The sequence below is a fragment of the Mus pahari genome, chromosome 3 (assembly GCF_900095145.1).
Source record: "Mus pahari chromosome 3, PAHARI_EIJ_v1.1, whole genome shotgun sequence".
Taxonomy (NCBI): Eukaryota; Metazoa; Chordata; class Mammalia; order Rodentia; family Muridae; genus Mus; species Mus pahari.
In genome coordinates this window covers 18,582,687-18,605,558 of record NC_034592.1, presented here as the reverse complement: position 1 = coordinate 18,605,558, position 22,872 = coordinate 18,582,687, and the positions used below count along the sequence as shown (strand labels likewise).

At 49.8% G+C, this 22,872-nt stretch overlaps 1 protein-coding gene across 1 annotated transcript in view; it reads right to left on the bottom strand.

Moving 5' to 3' along the window:
* The window catches only part of Hmcn2 (hemicentin 2), a 146,952-nt gene extending 136,025 nt beyond the window's left edge, over positions 1-10,927 (bottom strand). Inside the window, exon 1 of the mRNA XM_021194900.2 lies at positions 10,583-10,927. Coding sequence (XP_021050559.1) covers positions 10,583-10,844 — 262 coding nt within the window. The 5' untranslated portion in view covers positions 10,845-10,927. The remainder of the gene's footprint in view (positions 1-10,582) is intronic.
* Positions 10,928-22,872: the final 11,945 nt, after the last annotated feature.

The window sequence follows — 22,872 nt, the reverse complement described above, 5'->3', positions numbered from 1 at the left end:
ACACACACACACACACACACACACACACACACACACACACACACACATACACCTTCAGTAAAAAAGTCCGGAAGGTAATAAATATATAAAAACAAATTTTTGCCCAACATTCCAGAAATACAGATTTTCAAAATGTAATGTGACAGATAAAAACATCCTGATCAAAATGATAACACATGAGAATGAACACAGTTAGAACCGGTCTTAAAAGAACTGGAGGAACTTGTAGGGAAATCTAGAGCCCGGCTGATGGCAGCGTGTCAGGAGAAGCAGGAGCAGGTTTGGGGAAGCAGCAGATTCCTTCAAATGACAATTACAACTGAACTGGAGAGAAAACAAAATTCTGAGCAAAATCACAGTCAATTTTGAGAAGATTTTAATTTTTATTATGTTATTCAAGTCTTTATTATTTATTATTTTAATTAATTATTTTTTTTGTGGCAGAATCTTACTATGTAGAAATGGTTGCCCTGGAATTTGCTGTGTAATCCAGGTTGGCCTCGAACTCACAGAGATCTACTTGCCTCCATCTCCTAAGCGCTAGTGTGGATCACCTGACTTTTATTTTTCTCTCTGTGTGTGTATGTGTGTGTGTGCACATATATGACTGTGTGCATGTGAGTGTAGTTGTCCCTGAGTCCAGAAAAGGGTCAGGTCCCCTAGGGCTGGACTTACAGTTGCCTGCTACCCAGAGTAGATGCTGGAAACCAAACTTGGGTTCTCTGTAAGAGCAGCCAGAGTGCTTAGCTGCTGAGCCATTCCTCCAACCACAGCTGATTTTTTAAGAGAGGTTAACAGAGGTTTTCTGTTACCTAATATTTCATCTGAAAGAATAAATACTTCAGAATAGTTTCAAAATGAAGAATACTTGGGGATGGGGATGTTGCTAAGCAACAGAGTTTGTGCTTAGAAAGTACTTGGAAGGTAGAGGCAGGGGAGTCAGGAGTTCAAGTTCATCCTTGGGCACACAGGCCACCGGGCTACATGACACTGTCTCAAAACAATAAGAAGCATGAACCAGGGTCTGGCTTCCGTCTCTAGCAGCATAAAATCACAGAGATGAAGTGAGGTTTATAAATAGAAGAAGAAACTGGTGTGAGTGACTGTAGAAATGGGGTCTGGAGGACAAAGAAGAAGCTGGACCTGAGTTAATAAGGCTGTTTCCCATGAGGTTAGGAGTTAACAATTCTGAACCCATGACTGTCCACACTGGAAAGGAACAATGAAATAAATGGTTGGCGGACAGATGCGGGAAGCCAGGTTTGTCAGCGTTGGAACGGGAGGCTAGAGATAAGCCACATGTGTTCGGCTCTACGTGGACAGAGGTTAGAGCAGTGCATGTGGTAGTGATTTACTGCTGGAGACATCAGTACGAAGGCATGTCCTCCTTGGAGGGACAAGGCTATGTGTTAGGCATCCTTCCTGCTGTTTTGATAAGAAATACAGCAGAATCAAAGTGGGGGCGGGAAGGATGTGTTTGAACCCAAGGTTATAGTCCACTGGGTGGTGGTGGCGCACACCTTTAATTCCAGCACTGGGGAGACAGAGGTAGGTGGATCTCTGAGTTCAAGGCCAGCCTGCTCTGATGTCCAGGACAGCCAGGGCTACACAGAGAAACTCTGTGTCAAAAGGGGGAGGAGGGTGTAGACTATGGTCTATCACACCAGAAGGAACAGTGAAGTTCATGGTGAGGGGACCATGTACTAAGACACCTAGTGTGTCTACAGGTCAGGATGTAGCAGGCAGGGGAACACCTGTGTTCCACCAGCTTCCACTGGCTTCCTACTCCTCCCTCAGTTGAAAGGGTCTGCTGCCTTCTCGCCTCAGTCTATCCTCTCTAGACACCCCCTCACAAGTATCACCAAGAGTGTGCCACATGAACATCTGAGGGGTTCCTTCAGCCAGGCAAGCTGACAATTTAAATTAACTGTCCCAAGGTGGTTATATCCAAAAACACTGTGGCCAGCAGAGGTCAAGCCTTAGAACCTAAGTTGGACAGATAGGACCCGCATGGGAAGAGAAAACTGACTTCTACAAATTGTCCTCTGACCTTCTTGTGCATGACATGACACATGTCTGCTCACAGCCTCTCCCCCCAAATTTTTTAATGTATAAAATTTATTTTTCAACCCAGAAATGCTGATAGAAGCACATTCAAGTTCTATTTATACTCAGGTCTCCCTGCTCTGCCATGAAAGGAGTCAGCAGAGACCCTTAAGCAACCAGAGCCTGGCTGCTGACAACATTCCCCAACAAAACCCACCAGGATGCCCTGGGCAAACAGCTAGTTGTACACAATGTGTGCCTGCAGCATCTCTCAGTGCCGAGGCATGCATGGGGCTTGCTGCTGTTGAACCTGGGGGCTGCCGCTGTGTTTGCAGAGCACCTTCACAGCATGCCCTGGGCCCCAGGGTTCCAACCCAGAGTGGCATAAGGGGATGTGGTGCACATCTGTGATCCCAGCAATCAGGGAGGAAGGCAGGAAGATCAGATGTTTGAAGTCACTCTCAGCTACTCAGCAAGTTCAAAGCCAGCCTGGACTACAGGAAACTTTGTATAGAAGTTCTAAATGTATCAGTAAATAAAAACAGTGTTTAAAAAAAAAAACCTTCCCTGTGCTGCACTGGGAATTTACATAGGAACACAGAAGCCAAACAAATTAGTTTCCAAGGACCAAAGCCTGAAGAGTCTGAGCCAGGAAATAAACAAAGTAGTCTTGGATTAGAAACAAGAAAAAAAAAATAGATGGCTTCCATGCCAAACAAGATACATGACTACATGATAAATAAGTAACAAATGAGAATGACAAGGCCACTCCCCTACTCAGGAAAATTCTGTCACTTCTGACACTGTTCCAGGGAAGGCAGTGTGACAGCTCTCTGCAAGGATGGGCTGCACCTTCCAAAGAGACAGAGGAAGAGAGCAAGGACCCCCTTCTTCACACTGGGGGGCCCTGGTCAGCACCTGACCAGGCTCGGGGAGGGCTCACAGGCCACCCTGCTGTGTGCACATCTTTCCTAGGTACTGTCACCCTGGCATTGGATCTCTTTGTCCTTCTCCACACTAAACTACCTAACTAGTAAAGTGTGGTGATAAAAATAGCTGGAAAGATGGCTCAGCGGGTGAGGCGGCTGCTGCACGATGTGAGGACATAAGTTTGTATCTCTGGTACCCATATCAAAACCCAGGCATGGCAGTGTGCACCTGTTACAGGAGTTCTGGGGCAAACAGTGGAGACAGGTGGAGCCTGAGGTCTCACTGGCCAACCAGTCTGGCTAAAACAGTACTTCAGGGAGAAGGAAGAAGTACTTACTCAGAAGGTAAGGTAGAGGAGGTAATGGAAGAGCCCCAGAGTCAACCTTGAGCCTCTGCATGTATATACCACACATGTACACGACACTTTATACACACACATACCACACATGTTCATGCACACATTACATACATAAGATCATGTGTGTATACCACACAAGCACATGCATATATACCACACAAGCATGCCATACATACACGCACATATGTACCACACTGTACACCACACATGCACATACACCACACATGTACACCACACATATACACCACACTGCACATGTACATATACCACACATATATACCATAAATGCACATGCATATACCACACACATTACATACATGTAACCACACATATCAAAGTATGCATGCATGTATACCACATGTATATATCATACATGTACATGCATGCATATCACATGTGAGCACACACACACACAGCACACATGCATATACAATATATGCAGGACATTTCTGCTCTAGCCTCACATTAATTCCCAAATCTAAAACCTTGTGGCATAAAAACTTAACTAAAAGTTTTATAAGAAAACATAAAAGAAGATTTGAGAGTATGATTGGGAAGTTGAAGCAGAAGGATTGTGAGTTCAAGATCAGCCTGGTCCGTATTAACAAAACTATTTCTAAAAACAAAACAGGAAAACGTGGCTGGGCAGTGGCAAATGTATATCCCAGCCCTTGGGAGGTGAGGCAGGGCAGGCAGCAGTTGAAGGCCATGTTCTAGGCCAGCCTGGGCTACATAAAACCAACCTCAAAAGGCTAAAAACAATCAACTAACCAACCAAACAAACAAACAAACAAAAAAACAAGCTAGGCATAACAGCACGTGCCTTTCATCCCAGCACTCTGGTGGCAGAGGGCAGTCAGTCTCTATGAGTTTCAGGGCTAGCCAGGGCTACATAGCCAGCCTGTCTCAGAAAACAAATGAACAAAGTAATCATAATAATAACAGAAAACAGGAGTCCTTCTCAACGTTTGTTACTAAGACTGATAATTTAAAACGTGTGTTCCTGGCCCAAGAATCATTATGTGGCAGAAAGAATGGAAACCCCAAATATAGTCCATTCTGTTAGGTAATTGGGGATCAGAGAAAGAGCCAAGTGATGAAGAAGAATGGGTAGAGACTAGGGGAGATAGCTCAGTCAATAAAGCGCCTGCCTCCCAAGCATGAGGCCTGCGGGCAGATCTCTAGCTCCCGTGTAAAACCTGAATACAGTGGTAAACGGCTCTAAGCCCAGCACTGGGGGACGCAGAGACAGACAGATCCTGGGAGCTTGACGCCAGCCAGGCTGGCAGGCAGATTTGATGATCTCTAGGTTCAGTGAGAGACCCTGTCTCAAAAAATAAGGTGACATTGACCTCTGCCCTCTATGTACATGCATGTACATGCATACATGAACATGTACACATGTATAACACAACACATACACATAAGCACACATATGCTCATATACGCATATGCACACAGCAAGGATAATTTTATAAGATGAAACTAAATAAATAATTATTAATAATTATATGTAATTATAAAATTATGCTATTTTTCTCTCTTTTTCTTAAAGATTTATTTATTATTATACATAGGTACACTGTAGCTGACTTCAGACATACCAGAAGAGGGCGTCAGATCTCGTTATGGGTGGTTGTGAGCCCATAAATGCTGGGATTTGTTTGAACTCAGTTCTTTCTGGAAGAGCAGTCAGTGCTCTTATCTGCTGAGCCATCTTGCCAGCCCCCACTTTTCTTTTTCAAGACAGGGTTTTTCTGTGTGACCCTGGCTGTCCATGATCTTACTCTGCACACCAAGCTGGCTTTGAACCCACAGAGACCACCTACCTCAGCCTCCTGAGTGCTGGGATTAAAGGTGTGCACCATCAACACTACCACCAATGACAACAACAACAACCCCCCCCCCCACACACACCGGTTATATATTAGATTTTTTTTTTAATCTGTAGGCCAATTTATTTTTAATTTCAGGTAAAAGAATTTAATGCCAAGAAACTAAAAGCAAAGCAAATACATTTACATATAACTAATTTTATGATGATAAAGCAAAACACACCATTCCAAGTGTGCATGTAGCAAGAACTGCAGAAAAGACAAAAGTCAATAGTTTCTCTGTGTGAATATTGAAGACCTTCAAATCCCAGGAACCACGCACAATATGGAAAGGTAACTGACCAGGAAAAAAAAAATACCAAGCACTGGGCAGGGGACACAGATCAGTGGCCAGGCACTTGCCTGGCATGGGTCCCATCCATCTCCCCCATGGGGGGGCGGGACAGTAAACAATGGCAAACAGTGGGTACCACCAACATAATATGAATTATCAAGTGAATTAGGAGGAAAACCATTGGCATGCCCACCTCCAAAAAAACCAACAGAAAAACTGACAGTGCCTAGGAGAAAATCAGAGGGAGAGGGAGGGAGGGAGGGAGGGAGGGAGGGAGGGAGGGAGGGAGGGAGGGAGGGAGGGAGGGAGGGAGGGAGGGAGGGAACAGGATACTCTAAAAACACTTCAAACTACACCGAGCCTCACAAGCTACACACCCATGGAGCTGGCTTCTTCCCTGACTCTCAGGGTTGGGGCAGCTGGGCTGTGGCCCCTCATATGCCCAGAACATTACACAGACTTGAAGAACCACCACCTACCCGCAATGTAAAATGTGCATTCCACTGCAGTGCAGCCAGTGGAAACCACAGGCAGCGTCCCCCGGGAATAGGGGCTTTTGTAGCAGTTATGGGCTGGTGGGAAGTGCAAAGCTATCTACACTCCAGTCTACACTCTATCTGTCGCTGTTCCCCTCTGAAAATTGCCCAGTCTATCTCATCAGTTTGTTTGCTCACTACGTAGCTTGGCTGCTCTCTAACGCAATCCTCCTGCCTCTGCCTCTGCCTCCTGGGTCCTAGGGACTACAGGCATTTGAAACCACGCCCAGTTATGATTTCTTAAAACTTCTTGCTTACCTCTGTGAATTTTCTAGTTATTAGTCTCTGTGTATGGGTGTTTGGACTACATGCATGTCTGTGTCCCCCTCATGTGTGTCTGACACTGGAGGAGGCCAGAAGAGAGTGTCAGACCCTCTGAAACTAGAGTTACAGATTCCAGACATGACCCGCCCCCATCCCCCAGGTGAGTCCTGAGAACAGAACCCAGGTCCTCTGGAAGAGCAGCCAGGGCTCTGAACCATCTCTCCATCTCTCCGGCTCCTTATCCATTCCTTGATTGGGTAGCACAGGCATGGACATCAGAGGACAACTGTCTGGGGTCAGTTCTCTCTCCTTCCGCCCTGTGCGTTCCAGGGATAAAACTTGGATCGCCAAGTTTGGCAGCAAGCACCCACAGAGCTGTCTTGCTGGCCCTGCTTTTTGCAATGAAAAACATACGGAAACTATTTCCAAAGCTTAAAGTTGTTCTTTGTTTCCAAGGCTGTGCATCCTAGAAGCATCACCAAGGACCTCGCACACACACTTACAAACACCCAGTGACTTCCTTTAAGAAAACACTCCCAAAATACAGAGCTGAGGGGCAGGTCAGAAACCCCTATGTCTCCAGTTCATCCTCTACTGAAGGGCATACCATTTGCTGACTCAGCAGACACAGCCAGAGCCCAGCTGCGATGCCTGCTCAGGGTGCAGTGCTACAAGCCCATACAAGGAAATTCAAGGCCTCCCAGTCCTTGGCAGCTATAGGCGGCAGGCAGCTGGATTGGCTACATCCAGCCCTGCTCTGCCCCACTTCCTCCAGGAGAGCTGCCAGAAGGACACACACACACACACACACACACACCTGTCCCTACATGTCACACCATCCTCTAGCCCTTACCCAGCCAGCCACTCACCCCAGGAAATCCTTTATTCCAAGCGTGACCCTGGCAGGAACATCCAATACTCCCTCCTATAATCCTGCTTCCTCACAGACTTTCAGTGTCCCTGCTCAACGTCCTCTCCCTGAGACTGAGTGATGGCCAGGCACTGTACCTAAGTGACTCCTGCCCTCTCATTTGGAGACAGCATCTTGATCCTGGGCTTGAGCTTTCCAATCCTCCTGCCTCAGCCACCTGAGGCTGAGACTGCAGGGGCGGGGTACCATGTCAGCTGCATGCATCATGTTCTGCCCCCCAGACTGGAATCTGGGGTTAGCTTTAGGGAGGATGGTTTATGTAACCTGGAGGAAGGGTTGATTTGTTTGCCAGTTTGCTTGCTTGCTTTGTTAAAAAAGAAAAAGGGTTGAGGGCCCAGTGAGGTGGCTCAGCAGGTAAGGGCTCTTGCACCAGCCCTACTGAGCTATGCTGAGAGAGAATGCTGACTCAGCCAGTTGTCCTTTGACACCACACACACATGTTTGCTGTGGGGTCACACACATACATGCATACATGTAGTGAATGAATAAAAACATACATGTAATTTAATTTTTCTCCAGAGCATCCCTGGTCCTCTCCAGAAAAAAGTGAGGTAGCTACCAGGGTGCCCAGAGGAAGGACATGCTCACCAGACCTAAGCAGAGGGGGCCCCCTTGTTCACCTCCTGAGGTCAAGTCCATCTCAAAATTCATTCCATGTTGGAAAACTGAACATAAAATTGTTAGAATGAATGTTTATGCAGTATAATGCACAGTAGAAACCTGAACTCCAGAGAAATACAAGGTTGCATGAAGAAAATGCATCCAGAGGTAGGGTCTGGCTTTCCTTTCAACTCTTGTCTCCCTGGTGTTTACAGATGCTCCCTCTGCACCAGAAATGCGGTTGTGATGGCAAAGCTGCTAGGATGTTCATGTGTCAGTCAAAACGTTCATGTGTGCTTTCAAATTCAGCTCTGTGACTCTAGAACATCTTCAGTCAATTCTAGAGCATCCCTTATCCTCTCTAGAGTAACCCTGGTCCTAGAGCATCTCTGGTCCTCTCCAGAGCACCCCTGGTCCTAGAGCATCTCTGGTCCTCTCCAGAGCATCCCTGATCCTAGAGCATCCCTGGTCCTCTACAGAGCATCCCTGGTCCTCTACAGAGCATCCCTGGTTCTCTACAGAGCACCCCTGGTCCTAGAGCATCCCTGGTCCTAGAGCATCCCTGGTCCTCTACAGAGCATCCCTGGTTCTCTACAGAGCACCCCTGGTCCTAGAGCATCCCTGGTCCTCTATAGAGCATCCCTGGTCCCTTCAAAGCTGTGGTGCTATAGGAGCAAGGGGAGGGGACAGTGGAGCTTCGTCTGTATGTTCACTTTAAATGATGACTATTCAACTCTTTCCTGTCAGCTGGATTGCAGGTTTTCATTTCCAGCAGTTAGAGGGCCATTTTCACTTGGAAACATTTCTTTACATCTGTGGAAACCTTCATTCTGGTGAAAAGTTGGACTTGTATTTTACTACCAATTTTTTAAGAAGATGAGCATCACTTAAATTTTAACGGATTTAAAATGAAGTACACAGGTGTGGTGAGATGGTTCAGTGGGTGGAGTCGCTGGCCAACAAGCTCCAGCTCCGGAACCCACAGGGAGGAAGGCTGAAGGTTGGCATGAAGGGCTGAGCCACACACCCATGCAGAGCCCAGAGGGCATCTGAAGTTAGTGGGCAGGAAGGGGCAGCGGGTACTGCCATCAGGAGCCCGTTTTGGACTCAAGATACTATAAGTCCCGAAAGACTGCTATCCCATCCTGCCATGGGAGCCAAGTATTCTAGAGTCAAACAGTAATGGCTTCACCTGGCAGGTGGCTTCAGGAAACCCTGCTGGTGCCCTGGATCTCAGACACTCCAACTAATGGGTGAACTCACCATATCTAAGCTCCCACAGTATGATAATAATACCTTTGGAACCCCAAGACCAAACCAAAAAGTGGGGGAGAGAGAGTTGGGGAGATAGAGGCTGACCTATATCCCAGCAAAACCCCACCTCTACACACATCCAATCTGATTATCTTTTGGGGTCTCCCAGGAGTCTTTTCCTCGAGGCCTGGTCCTGAGGAGCCCCATAGATGAGAGGGACAAAGCCTCGGACAACATGAGGGAAGACTGGAGGATGGGGAGGCAAGACCCTGGGAGATTCTGTGATTGACAAATGTGCACACCCCTGAGAGGCTTGATAGCCTGCCATCGGCTCAGTGTGCCTCCTCAAGCTGCCAGTGCTGTGTGCAATCTGCCTTTGCAGTGGGGGACTTCACAGCTAGCCTGGCTAGACATGTGGACACATGGAAGCGAACAGGAAGCTGTCAGGAGTAAGGCAAGCCTAAAGAGGAGCTCAGACCCCTGTTTCTCTCCCACTTCAGTGTAATGCAGAAATGTTTTCATTTAAAAAAAAAAATGTTGAGAAAAGTAGTTAGGGTTGAGGCTGTGGGGGACAGCTCTCCCCGGGGTGCAGGGGACTTTTGGTGGTGAGGCTTCCCGGGAGCATATTCGACCCTGAGCTAACAGGGTGACCACAGGAAGAACCAGCAGGTGTCAGGGAGCCATGCTTTGCTGGGAAATTTCACTCTGCTGAAGTAGGCAGGTAAAGGGGAACGGGCAACAGGCTGTTACTACCATCCAGGGGGTTCCATAAAGGGCTGCAGTTCCCCCTGAAAGAGTGGCCTTTGCCATATCCTGGCTTCTCACACACAAGCTGGGAGAGGACTCTAAAAAACAAACAAACAAACAGCACCTAAAATCTTACGGACAGTCAGCACAGAGCTTGCCTAGTGTGCGTGGGCCCCAGGTTCAATCCCCAGCACCGGATAAAGGGGATATGTTGGTGCAGGTTTGCGATCCCAACACTCTAGAAGCTGAGGCCGGAGGATCAGAAGTTCAGAGTCATTCTCCACTACATAGAGCACTGGGGGACCAGCCTGGGCTACAGGAGATCTGCCTCAAAATGGGGGTGGAAAGGAAGAGGAGAAGGAAGAGAGGGAGGGAAGGAGGGAGGAATGGCAGGCAGGCAGGCAAAATAAAATCGAGAACCAAAAACTTCACAGGTCCCTGGCACCTGCTGCCAACATCCCCACACATGTTCCCGCTTCACAAACGGAGAGGCTCAGAAGCTTTTGGTCACCTGCAGGTGCCAACCTGGGGATGCAGGAGAGGGCGTGGCCAGGCAAGGGAAATGTGCCAGAAGATGCTAAGGTTCTGCTTATTGCTTTGTGCCAGGCAAGGCTGGACGAGCATCAGGGGTGAGGGGTGGAGAGGGCAGGACACCGGAGGATGACACCTTGAGGACGTGGGGTAGGGGTGTAGGGAAACTCGAGAGCCGCGCGGTGGGGAGACCTTGAGGACCGCAAGGGGCGCTACCTGGGTCGTGGAAAGGCACCAGCGCATAGTTGGCGATGACCCGGCTGCGGCTGCTCAGGCTGCGCTCCAGAATGCGCGAGGCACCGTCGATCACCTGCATCAGATCATCCCACATGGAGCCGGTGACATCGAAGACGAAGGCCAGGGTGGCGTCTCCTGTGGCTGGGGACAGCGTCTTCGTGGGCGCGTCAGACGTGACCACCGCCGCCACTACTGTAGAGATCGCCAAGAGCAGCAGCAGGAGCTGCGCCCCAGGCGTCATGCTGAGCCGGAGGCTGCAGCCCTGATGGGTCGCGCAGGTCGCAGTGAGAGATGGCAGTGCAGTCTCGCTCTAGCGGGTTCACCGGACAGGGGCACGGCGGGGTTCCCCTGGTGGGAGCCCGAGGCGGTCCCTAACGTCCACCCCGCCTCCCGCACCCCTCCCCCGCTCCCAGCTGCGTGACTCAAACTTTCCCAGCCCCTCCGCTCTCTGGTCCAGCCCCGAGGTTAGAGGAGGACGCAGGGCAGACGGCAGGAGGGAGGTGGGGCCACGACCAAAGGAGAGGGATGAGGGTGCGGGAATCCGCGGACACCTGCAAGCCCTTCTGCGGGGGCGGAGAGGCCACAGGAGCAGTACAAACCTGGCTCAGACAGGCTTTGCATTCACTGCTACCTCCACCCGGCCATTCCAGGGACCCAGTGACTCTGAGCCTCCTCGATATTGTAATTATTGTCAAAATCAACAAACCTAAGCCTGGCGTCCACCATGGACACGGCATCCCACAGATAAAGTCTGGAAACTTGCGGTAATTCTAGGGAGAAGATACTAAGATCAAACGTATTTGATGCAAGCCATCCAAGACTCGGCGAAGAGATGAGCCCATTACTCAGTGGTGTAGGCAGCATCCGAAGCCAAATATAGAAGCACCCCAAGTCCCTCAGGCTCTGCCATCTCCCCTGAGTATTGCGAGATATCATTACAGGTCATATGGGACTCCACAGGATTGGGCACACACTCCTCTGGTCACCTGTCCAAGCAGACTCATGGATTGCATGTGGGTTTAACCATCCTTAACCTGACAGTGCTCCTCTGCCAACTGGGTGGGAGATGCTGCCTCTGCCAGTGGGCCAAATGGGGATGTCCTCTGCACAATCAGGTTGGGGGTGCTCTCTCTGCCATTGGGCTGCTGGGGTACTCATCCACCACTTGGCTGGGCAGAATGCTCCATTCACCATTGGGCTGGCCAGAGGTGGTTCCCTCCATTCTGTTGCAGCCCTTCACTCTCCCAGGCTGTACACTCCCAGTGGTTTCTGTCCTTATAGACCAGGAGCCCCTTGGGGTGAAGGGTGTGCCTTAGCGGCTCCACCACTCCACCCTGACACTACTCTAGTTGCTGGCACAGGGGAGTGGCTCATTCGATGTTGTTTGACTGGAAAGGGCAGCTTTGGCAAGCATGCTTGATTCCTTGGGGTCTTCTCTGCGTACAGCGCCCTGGGTGAGGTCAGAGAGACCCTGGACACAGCTGAGAACTCTGGGCTGTAGAGGCGACACTCTCTTGACCCTTCCTCTGTAAACACCTCAGCCAGGAGAAAAGCCACCCCACACCGTCTCTTCTCCTTTGGACCAACCTCTCCTCCATCTCTGAGGCTGCTGGGACCACTCTGTTCTGCACCCACAACCCTTATGTGTCCTCATCCTGGCTCTGACTAAACTGTATCATTGGGACTGTGTCTGGGCGTGTGACCTTCCACTGCAACCGAGCTCTGAGACAATGGAGACCCAGAGCCTGGAACACAGGGGAGCCCAACAAAGACTCTGTCAACTGTAAGGGGAAGTGGGTACAGGGATGGGTTACTGAGCCCTGGCCATAGGCAGGGGCCAGGCTGGACATGTCCCAGAGACTCAAATCTACATGAGGTCAGAGACCCAGGGCAATATCTTCAAGGGCTGTCTGTCTCTTGGGATATGGCAGAAGCCATGACCCCAAGGCCTGAAAGTGGAGTTTGCAGCCAAGTTCAATGGGAGGTTTAGTCTCCTGAACTTGTAAAAACTCACTTTTTAAACCTCCCTGAGTGAAGGCTGTAATTGCCCACAGAGCCTGGGCAGGGCTGGGCCCGCTGTTGGAGTGAGAAGAGAGGCCCAGCTGTAGAAAGACAGTAGCAAAAATGGTGACATTGTGAACCCAGGGCAGAAGTCCTTGTCATTCCGTCTACAAACATTTGCTGAGCTATATGTCAGGTGTTCCAGGAGGTGCTGATGGGACAGGGGGGTGGGAAGATAAAGGAGTGTGGTCCCAACCCGAAAGAGAGACATGTAAACAAATAATTCTAAGCCAGTGAGGTAAGTGTTAACAGAAGAATGACCCAGCGCTCTGGGAGCTCAGAGGAAGAAGCGCTGAGCCTAAGAGGTCAGAGGAGGTCATGGAGCAAGTCTGAGAAGCCAGTGAGAAAGAGAGGACAGTCACAGAAGAGCTGGAACAGCACTAGAACAGCATTCACAAAGGCAAGGGGAGCAGAGAGGCCGCCAGGGGGCCACCCAAAGGGACTGAGGGAGATGGTGGCAGAGGAGGGGACAAAGGCGAGAACCTGGAAGACTTTCTACACTTCACCAACCCTTCTGAGGTTTATCTAAAGGTCCTGGGAGCTATTGGAGGGTGCTGATCAGGGAAACAACCTGGTCTGGCTTACTAACATTCAGGCAGTTCATGAAGACCGTTCAGAAGACAGACCTTGTAAATTCTTGGAAGCCATAAATCTCTCCCGGAAGGTAGAGGCAGAGATAGACCCAAAGACGGCAAGGAACTTCTCTTTATGTTGATACAAGGGATAGAAGGAACCACAGACTTGAGTCTTAGTAGATTTGTGGTGGGGGATGTAGCCCAGGCTGGCTTTGAACCCACAGATTCTCCTCCCTCATCCTCATAGGTGTTCCAGGTATGTGTCACCCTCTCCAGATTTAGATTTGAGTTCTGAAACCACCTGGGGTGAAGAGTTTAAAAGTGAAGTGCTCCCTTTAAAAGAGAGAGGGGCTGGAGAGATGGCTCAGTGGTTAAGAACCCAGCTCCCCTTGAGCAGGATCTGGATTTGATGCCCAGCACCCACATGGTGGGTCACATTCATCCATGACTCCAATCCCAGGGGATCCAATGTCATCATTTAATCTTCATAATCTCTAAGCATGCACATAGGGCATACGTACATGCAAGCAAAGCACTCATACATGAAATATAATGAATAAATCTAAAGAGAGAATTCTGAGGAGCTAGAAGGAGAAATAATGAGGTACCTGCAGATGTTTTCTGTCACCCCGCCACTCTGCAAGGACCACCAGGTTCCCTCAGAGACACGGGACGGAAAGAAAAGTTCAGAGCTCGTCTCTGCCTGGCCTCCCTCAGTTGTCATGGAGGGGAACCCTCAGGCAGGCATTTGCTGTCTATCTGCCATCATCCCGTGTCTTCTCACCCAGGTTGGCCGTGCGGCTGCCTCAAAGCCCAGGTGTCCCAGTTGCTTAGGGCTTTTCCCAGGGATCTAACCACTGCCACGGAGCGCTAATGGGGCAGACCTGTGGCCTGCAGGTACAACACAGGCAAGCCACAGCAACCAACTCCATTCCTGAATCCCCACTTGCCCAGGCTCCTGGGAGTCCACATTTCTTAACTCAAGAGAGCCTGCATTACCCACCCCACCCCCTGCATCCCCCACCCAGTTTTCCCAGAAGGCATGATCTTTGTGTTGTTTCCTAACACACCACATACTTGCTGTGGAGAGCCTTGGCCAGGTTGCTTAAGGGAAGCACACTCCATTGTTTCTGGCTCATAACCACCCCAGTCCTATGTCTGCAAAGGGGCCCAAGGCAGCCAAGGGGCTGCATCGGAGACTAGGTCACCAGATGCTTGGCTGTCAGAAAGCCTCCTTGCCCCGCCTCTACAGCATGATCCATCCCTACATGCACCTGATCTGGACCATGTCAGTGCTGACTCCACAGCTTGCCCCAATCACCTTGCCTTCCTTGCCATCCTCCTGAGGGTGCCTGCTCTGTCCCTCAAAGACGGACAGCATCAATGGGAATAACATGGCCAAACCCTTACTGAGTACCAGACTAGGCCAGGAGGCTGCTCTCCTCCAGAAAGGGAAACTGAGGCTGCAGAAAGGAAGGTTCTGGAGTCGTGCAGGACTTGGCATGAGCCTCTGCCTTCTAGAGCAAGCCAAGGGTCCACCTTGGCAAGAATCATGGCTGTTCTGGAAATTCAGGCAAAGTTTCCAGAAGGAGCCCAGGCGACAGAGTTTCTAGAACTGACCCAGTACCGCAGGTTTTTCTCAGGCACCACGCTGTCAGGATGCTTTGCAGGGAGTGGAGGGAAACACCTCTGACTCAGACTTCTGACATTTCTGCACCGTTGTGGGGCTGTAGGATACCTAACCCACCCATGTTTTTACTGGACTGTGAACAGGAAGGGACCAAGGATTCTGCGGTGTGGACGGTGTGGACACGGTTGGCTCTTTCCTAAGATGGTAGCGCTTGATTCAAGGGCTTGCTCTCTCCTGCAGGAAGAAGTAACACCCTCTGTCCCCTCCCCTCCCCCAGGCTCAGTGGTCAGGACTCAGGGGAAGGCAGAGGAGCTGATGACTGGAATGGACAGAGCTCCTGAGGACAAGAGAGGCAGCCAGAATCCCAGCCTTACAGCCATGGCCCCGCCGCCAGAGCTGGATAATTTACTGCCGAGCCCAGTCCCGCTGCGGGACCAGCCTCCAAGTCACATGTACTACAGGAATGATTTGAAGCCATCCCAAGACATATTTGAGCCACTTGACACAGCAACCGTTGCCCATCCCCATGTTTTCAAGAACAAACAAATGAAAAACTGGGCCAGAGACAGCGCTGTGGGGCTCACTCCCACCACCCGCCTGGCCCAGCTGCTCCGGGGTCTCCTGGGCAGTGTGCCTGCGCTGCTCAATCGCTAACCGACAAAGCTGGGAGGACAGCACATCTCTCGGAGGTCATTGCTCACTTGTGTCCGGCTGTGTCCTGACTGAGTCCCACCTGTCATCGAAGGCCATTCAGTCACTGTCACTGGTATCACTGGAGGCTGCCACCAACATTCACAGTGAACTGAAGTTTAATACCTGTCCACATCTCACATCACACACACATCACACCACACACACACACACACACACACACACACCAAACTCCCTATTTTTGCTTCTTGCATTCATCTTGGCTTGGCTTTGTGCCCCCTTCACTTTCTGGCTAAGGTTAACTACTCTTTTTGAGCGACCTGAGGGAGAGCCACCCTGCCCCATTCCATAGAAAATCCAGACAAGTGGGACTCTCTGTGGTCTCTGACCCATCATCAAGGATGGGCTAGGTACTGGCATTTGACCGTGCTCTGGCCCAGGGCCTGAAGGTCCATGTGCCAGGGTATCTTCTAAGGAGACACACGGAGCAGGCTGGAAACCTTTCTCTTGACAGCATGAAGTCAATCTAAAGCAAGAGTGGCTCAGAAGGTATATGACCTAAACCAGGCTAACAGGAACCACTAAAGAGTCTAGAAAGACCCACATGTGATCGGTTGGGTTTGGAAAAGATGCCGACAGGAAAGGACAGGCTTTTCCAACTTACAATGTCAGAACAGCTGTGTATCTATAAAAAGAAATAACAAGTCCCAATTCCTAACTCACTACACACAAAACTAATCAGAGATACTGAGAGGCCTGAGAGAAATTAGCATGTTTCTATAAACAGGGTCCTGAGGAGACGGCTCAGGGGTTAAGAGGGGCTCACAAATGCCTATAATTCTAGCTCCAGGGGATCTGATGCCCTCTTCTGGCCTCTGTAGGCACTGCACTTACACAGGGCAATAAACACAGGTGCACACACACATAATTTTTTAAAATAAATCTGAGAGAGAGAAAGAAAGAGAGAGAGAAGTGATTTCCTTTCACTTAGTGATGCAAAGACAGCATCTGAGGAGCCGAACAGCTCTCTTGAAGCCACAAGGAAGTCAGTCCGGAGAGCGTATGAAAAGTGAAGCTCTCTTCTGGGATGTCTTAACCATGGTTTCTCTATTGTGCACTTTCCTTCGTAATTACTCAGACTGTACTGAGTTCTCTGTTAGGTGCAATTACAAGCAAGCCCATCCCAGAGGCAACCCCACCCCAGAGGCTTCTCCATCCACATCCCAGAGGCATCCCACCCCAGAAGCATCTCCATCCCTACCCCAGATGCGTCCCCATGCAAGCAGCATTCCTGTGGAGGTCTTCCTAGTTTTGTTCTCTTCAGATGGTCACAGTTTTACCTAACTACTTTTATTTAGGCACTAGGCACACATCCTTTCACACTACCATCTAAGCAACTTTTTCTCTAATCTTTCTTACAATCTTTCTTTAGATGTTGACCTTGGAATTTCATCCCCCCAGGTGCTGAGGGACTCTGAACTGGACTGCCTACAGCAGAAAGTGACCCATGAGAATTTGTCTCCCAAGGGCAGAAGTCATCTTTGACTCATTTTCATTCACATCTCCAAACCCTGTAGATGACACACAGAAGGACCTGACAGGTGCTGTATGGGTAGATCACTGCACACAGCAGGACTTCAATAAACAAACACATGTCATACGGATGGATGGCTTGCTAGACCCTCGGAAACCTGTGCCCGTTGACTTTCTTTGTTCCAGAACCCGCAAACCCGATCATTGCAATGAAGACACAAGATGTCCCCTGTCTTCTCTCTCTCTCTCTCTCTCTCTCTCTCTCTCTCTCTCTCTCTCTCTCTCTCTCTGTGTGTGTGTGTGTGTGTGTGTGTGTGTGTGTGTGTGTGTACACTCAGGTATGATCAACTTTGTATTTCTCTATAGTGTCTCTCACTGGTCTGGAACTTGTCATATGAGGCCCCAGGGATCCATGCTTCTCCATCTTCCCGACACTGAGATTCCAAGCACATGCCTGACTTTTTATGTGAGTACTGGGGTTCGAATCCAGGTCCTTGCATGGCAAGAACTTTACTGACTGAGCTATCGCCTGGACCCTGGTGCTTCAATACCCGCCCCTGGTATACACTCGTCCATCCTGAGGGTAATGTCTCCCAACTGTGTGGGGAAGACGGTCAGAATTGGATAGTCCCTGTGTTTGAGGAGCAAGGCCCTCAAAGCCAGTAATTATATACCAAGCCTCACCTGTTCCTAAATCCAGACTGCTGTCATGTCATGGTCCCTTACCCACCCACACACCACTAGCTAGCACCACTTCTGTAGTGCTGAGCAGCAAAGTCAGAAGTTCACCCAGAAGCTCCTGGGATACCATGCATTGCTCAGGTAGAGCTTACCCAGAATCCCCTAGGATACCATGCAAGGCTCAGGTAGAGCTTACCCAGAATCCCCTAGGATACCATGCAAGGCTCAGGTAGAGCTTACCCAGAATCCCCTAGGATATCATGCAAGGCTCAGGTAGAGCTTACCCAGAATCCCTTAGGATTCTCAGGTAGAGCTCTGCTCAGGTAGAGCTCTGCTCAACCAGAAGATTCCCAAGAGCCTGTCTCCAAGGGAACAGGAGGGAAATGTGACACCCAGGAATCACTTCCTGTCTCTGAGAGATGCTGGGCCCAGCTGTGGAGCTGTGAGTTGGGGTAATGCTGAGGGAAACAGCAGAGAGGGGCTTCGGGGTATTGAGACACGAAATTACCGAAGGACCCACGATTCATAGCTAGGTTTGTCTCCCCACAGAAATAAAAATAGGCATTCAACTGGGTGTAGTGACACACACCTTTAATCCCAGCATTTGGGAGGCAGAGGGAGGGAGACGCATGAATGTGAGGCCAGCCTGGCCTACATAAGAAGTTCCAGGACAGTCAGAGCCACATGAGACCTTTCTCAGAAATAATTAAATAGGCATCAAAAGCTAAGGAGTCAGCACATGGGTACAAACTGCTGGCCCAAAGAACTGTGCTTGGAAATCCGAAAAGAGGACACGGTGCTTCCAGCCCACGCATCACAAAAACCTGCTGGCATGCAGAGTGGCTGAGTCGGGATTAAGGCAGTGGACTCCTTTAACAAGCCTGGTCTAATCGTGTCTCTGCAGATGTTTAATGGAAGCCGGCATCCCGGGCAGGAAGCTTTGAGAACAATGTTGGGCAGGTTCCCATGCACGGCTTTCCAGCCTCTCTCACAACAAAGGCCAGATGTGGGGCCAGAGACACAAAGACGGTGGAAGTTATGATGGCAAATCAGTCCCTGCTTCCTGGGGAGGGGCAACAGACAGAGCGACAGCATCTGATCATTACACTGGAGCTCAGACACAAGCCACAGTCCGGCCTGATCCCTCACAGCACTGCTTACATTAGCGGCTCCTGTCCAACGCCAGGCTTCCTCCTGCTTGGCTTCGGGCATCCCTCAGGACTCCAGAGCCTCGGAGAGTTTTCCCTAGAGTAGTGTCCCAGGGAAGAGAGTTGATTGGCTCTTAGTGAATCACATGCCCAATTCTGTGCCCAGGCACTGTAGCTAGAGGAAGGTTAAGACACAATGATTGGCTTTCCCTGGGTCACGTGATCACCCCGGCTCTGGGATGAAGGCGTGGAGAGTCTTTTTCTCCACAGGTTGTGGAAGCCTGAGTCCCTTGACCATCTTTCCCATATCGAGTCCCGCAAAAGCCCTTGAACTAATTGCATCCAGCAAGCACTCTATAATTGCCGAGAGACAAGCTGCTGCTCCCTCCCAACCCAATAGCACCTTCTCTTTGACGCCTCAGGCCCAAGTGGATGGCAAGGGTAGACTCGCGCTTTGCAATGAGTTCATTTCCCCCTTTCTTTTCAAGCAGATCTAAGTAGGGCCCCGCCCCGGGCGGTTCCTCCTAATTCTCCTATATATATTTGATGCAACCCGAAAATTCTGCTCACTGAGGGAGTTGATGACCGCCTCTTGGAGGAAGTGATTTTCTTTGAACATGATACTGCAGACATGAAGCTGTCCCCTGAGTGTCAGCTCTGCCCACCATGCTTGCCAGGTCCCCACCCTGGCGTGCAGAACACAGTTCCTACCTTCTGGACCTGGCACGAAAGCTAGGCCACACCCACCCCGTCCAAGACTCTGGATGGGTGTTCCTTAAATGAATGAACGGAACACGAGAGCCTGGCCGCCGGCTGACCTTCAGGCCCCACTCAGGGAAGCACCGCAGCCAAAAGGATCGCAAGGGAGACTCGGACATCAGAGAGAAGGCCGGTTCTAGCTAAAGTACCCAGGGTAGGAACTCAAAGGAAAGCACGCCTCAGCCTCTCTCAAGCCCCCTCTCAAGATGTTTGCCCGGAGGACTCTGCTCTTTAGAGCTTCCTCCAAGCTCCTCCGCTCCCTACCTCCTCCCCATACCTCCCCGTCCTTCCAAATCTATGGTTTTATTTTTCCCTCTTAATAGCAATGAGGTATTTTGTTTTTTAATGCAAGTATATTTAGGGGTTTTTTAGTAGTAGTAGTAGTAGTAGTAGTAGTGTGTATGTGTGTGTCTGTGTGTGTGTGTGCAGGTCTGTGTGGGTCTGTGGGTGTGTCTGTGTCTACATGTGTCTGTGTGGGTGTGTCTGTGTGTGTGTCTGTGCGTGTGTGTCTGTGCGCGCGTGTCTGTGTGTGCGTGTGTATCTGTGTGTGTCTGTGTGTGGGGTGTGCATGTGGGTGCCATGGCATACACATGGAAGTTCAATGACAACTTTGGGAAATCGTTACTTTTCTCCCACTGTTGAAGAGGAGTCTCTCTCATTTCTGCCAAGCCCTGTTCTCAGGTGAGCCAGCATGAGCAGGTCTCGGCCATCCTCCCATCTCTGCCCCCCACCCCCCAGAAGGAGTGCTGGGATTACAGAGCTTCTTTATGTGGTGTATGGGGATCGAACTCAGGTCTTCAGGCCTTTGCTGCAAGTACTTTCATCCACTGAGCCATCTCACTGGTCCAACTTAGTCCTGTTAGATTCATGACAGCTTCCCTATCTGTTTCCCTTCTTCTGCCCACAAAGCTTCTGAAAACACACACGCAATGTTCAGCAGGGGATGGGGGGAGGAGCAGAGGATACTCAGAAAGCACAACCTCCCTCTTCAAAGACACCATTGAGAAACATTCGGAGGGGGGCTTTCTAAGCATCCATTTGGTGATACACAGCTGACAGCTCAAAGTTAGTCACTTCCCATGGACTCCTACGCAGGGAGCAGGGGACAGGTGTGACACAAACTCATGTACACTTACCTCGTGAAGGGGACCCAGCAATGTGCTTTGACTCAGCTCTCAGACACCCAGGGCATCTTGTCCTTCTGAGATACCATTCTATTCTGGGCTTGACTGATCCATTTTGATGGTGACTCAGTTTTCCCAGTAATTGACAAAAAAAAAAAAAAAAAATCAGTAAGTAAACAGAATGAAAACATTAGTACCAAGCCAAGCAGTAGCAGCGCACACCTTTAGTACCAGCACTGGGGAAGCAGAGGCAGGCGGATCTCTGAGTTAGAGGCCAACCTGGTCTACAGAGAGTTCCAAGCCAGCCAGAGCTGCAGAGAGAAACCCTGTCTCTAGGAACCAAACTAAAAATAGTAGTAAAAAAATAAATAAAAATAAAAGAACAACATCTATCAGTATCAGTCTCTTATTGGTATTTCTAGAACATTCTACCCAACAATAACAGAGCACACATTATTTTTTATTGCATCAGAAACAGTCACCATGTCCTGGATCATGCCAAGCCATAGCAAATTTAAAGAAACTAAAGTGTTCAGTATATGTTTTCTGACTACACTGTAACTGGAAAATCACTAAGGAAAAGAAACTGTATTAAATGTCCAGGGGTGCTCTGTAGCAGCTCTCATAACATAACCCACAGCCTTAAATGCTCAGATAAAAAGAGAGATCTTGGAGATAGAGGAATACTCTTGCAGAAGACCCACGTTCAGGTCCAAGCACCCACAGAGCCGGCTGTTCAGAGCCTGAACTCCAGACCCAGGGGATCCAACACGCTCCTCTCGCCTCCACAGGGACTGCTTTCATCCGCCCATACCCACACAGACAGCTGCATCAAGTTAAAACTTAAAGAAGATCTCAAATCAATAAGCTGAGATGTGACCTTGCTAATACATGGAGCAACAGGATGGTCCAGTGGTCAAGACATTTTTGCTGCCAAGCTTGATAATCTGAGCTCAGTCCACTTGGTAGAAGGAAAGAACCAACTCACACAAGTTGTCTTCTGACCTGTGCGAATGAGCACAGCGGTGGGAACGTCCCCTGGCTGTGGCTGCCTCCAAATAGCATCTTCTTCTCCGAACCTGACACTTGTACCTGGATCCTCAGTGCAACCTCACCGAATCCAGGTCCAGAGGCCTTGGGTAGAGAAAATCTGGCAACTGTGGTAATTTTGATGGTCATCTTGACAGAATTTTTGTATCACCATGGAAACAGATCTCTGGGCACATCTGTGAGGGATTTTCTAGACTACTTTAAAGTGGGCTAGTGAGCTGGCTGGTTTATGTCAACTTGGCACAAGCTGGAGTCATCAGAAGGATGGGGGCCTCAGTTGAGAGAATGCCTCCATAAGATCCAGCTGTAGGACATTTTAATTAGTGATCTATGGAGGGAGGGCCAGACCACTGTGGGTGGAGCCATCCCTAGGCTGGTGGTCCTGGCTATAAGAAAGCAGGCTGCTCAAGCCCTGCAGAACAAGCCAGTAAGCAGCATCCCTCCACGGCCTCTGCTTCAGCTCCTGCCTCAGGTTCTTGCTCTGCTTGAGTTCCCGCCCTGACTTCCTTTGATGGTGATGACACAGAAACATACGCTGAACAAACCCTTTTCTCTCAGGTTTCCTTGGTCATGATGTCACAGCCCTAGAAACTAACTAAGACAGCTGGGGTCTAAATCAGGAGGAAGAGAGCTAAGCATTCGTGATGTGGACTGTAGACACAGTTCAAGCAGCCTCCTCAAGCTCCAGCAGCTGTGGCTGCCTCTCCACGATGGACAGCGCTCTAACTGGCACTGGAACAAGTCTTCCTTTTCTTGAATGGCTTCTGTCAGGTATTTTGTCACAGCTGTGGGAAAGGTGACTGATAAGACAGCGTGTTTACCGGGCATCCTCACGTCACCTGGCTGAGGCCAATGGACAACTGCTTGAGGCATGCACTTCATCTGCCTATCCTGCAAGAGAGGACACCGAGCCTCCATTTGGACCGCATTTGCTATTGCCCCACAGCCCACAGCTGGGCAGGGTGGAACCAGGACTGGACCCTAGAGAAGGAACATTAGCAGAAGAAGCCTTGTAAGAACCTGGAACAACTGTGGCGGCTTGGAAATGCCTCAGTGC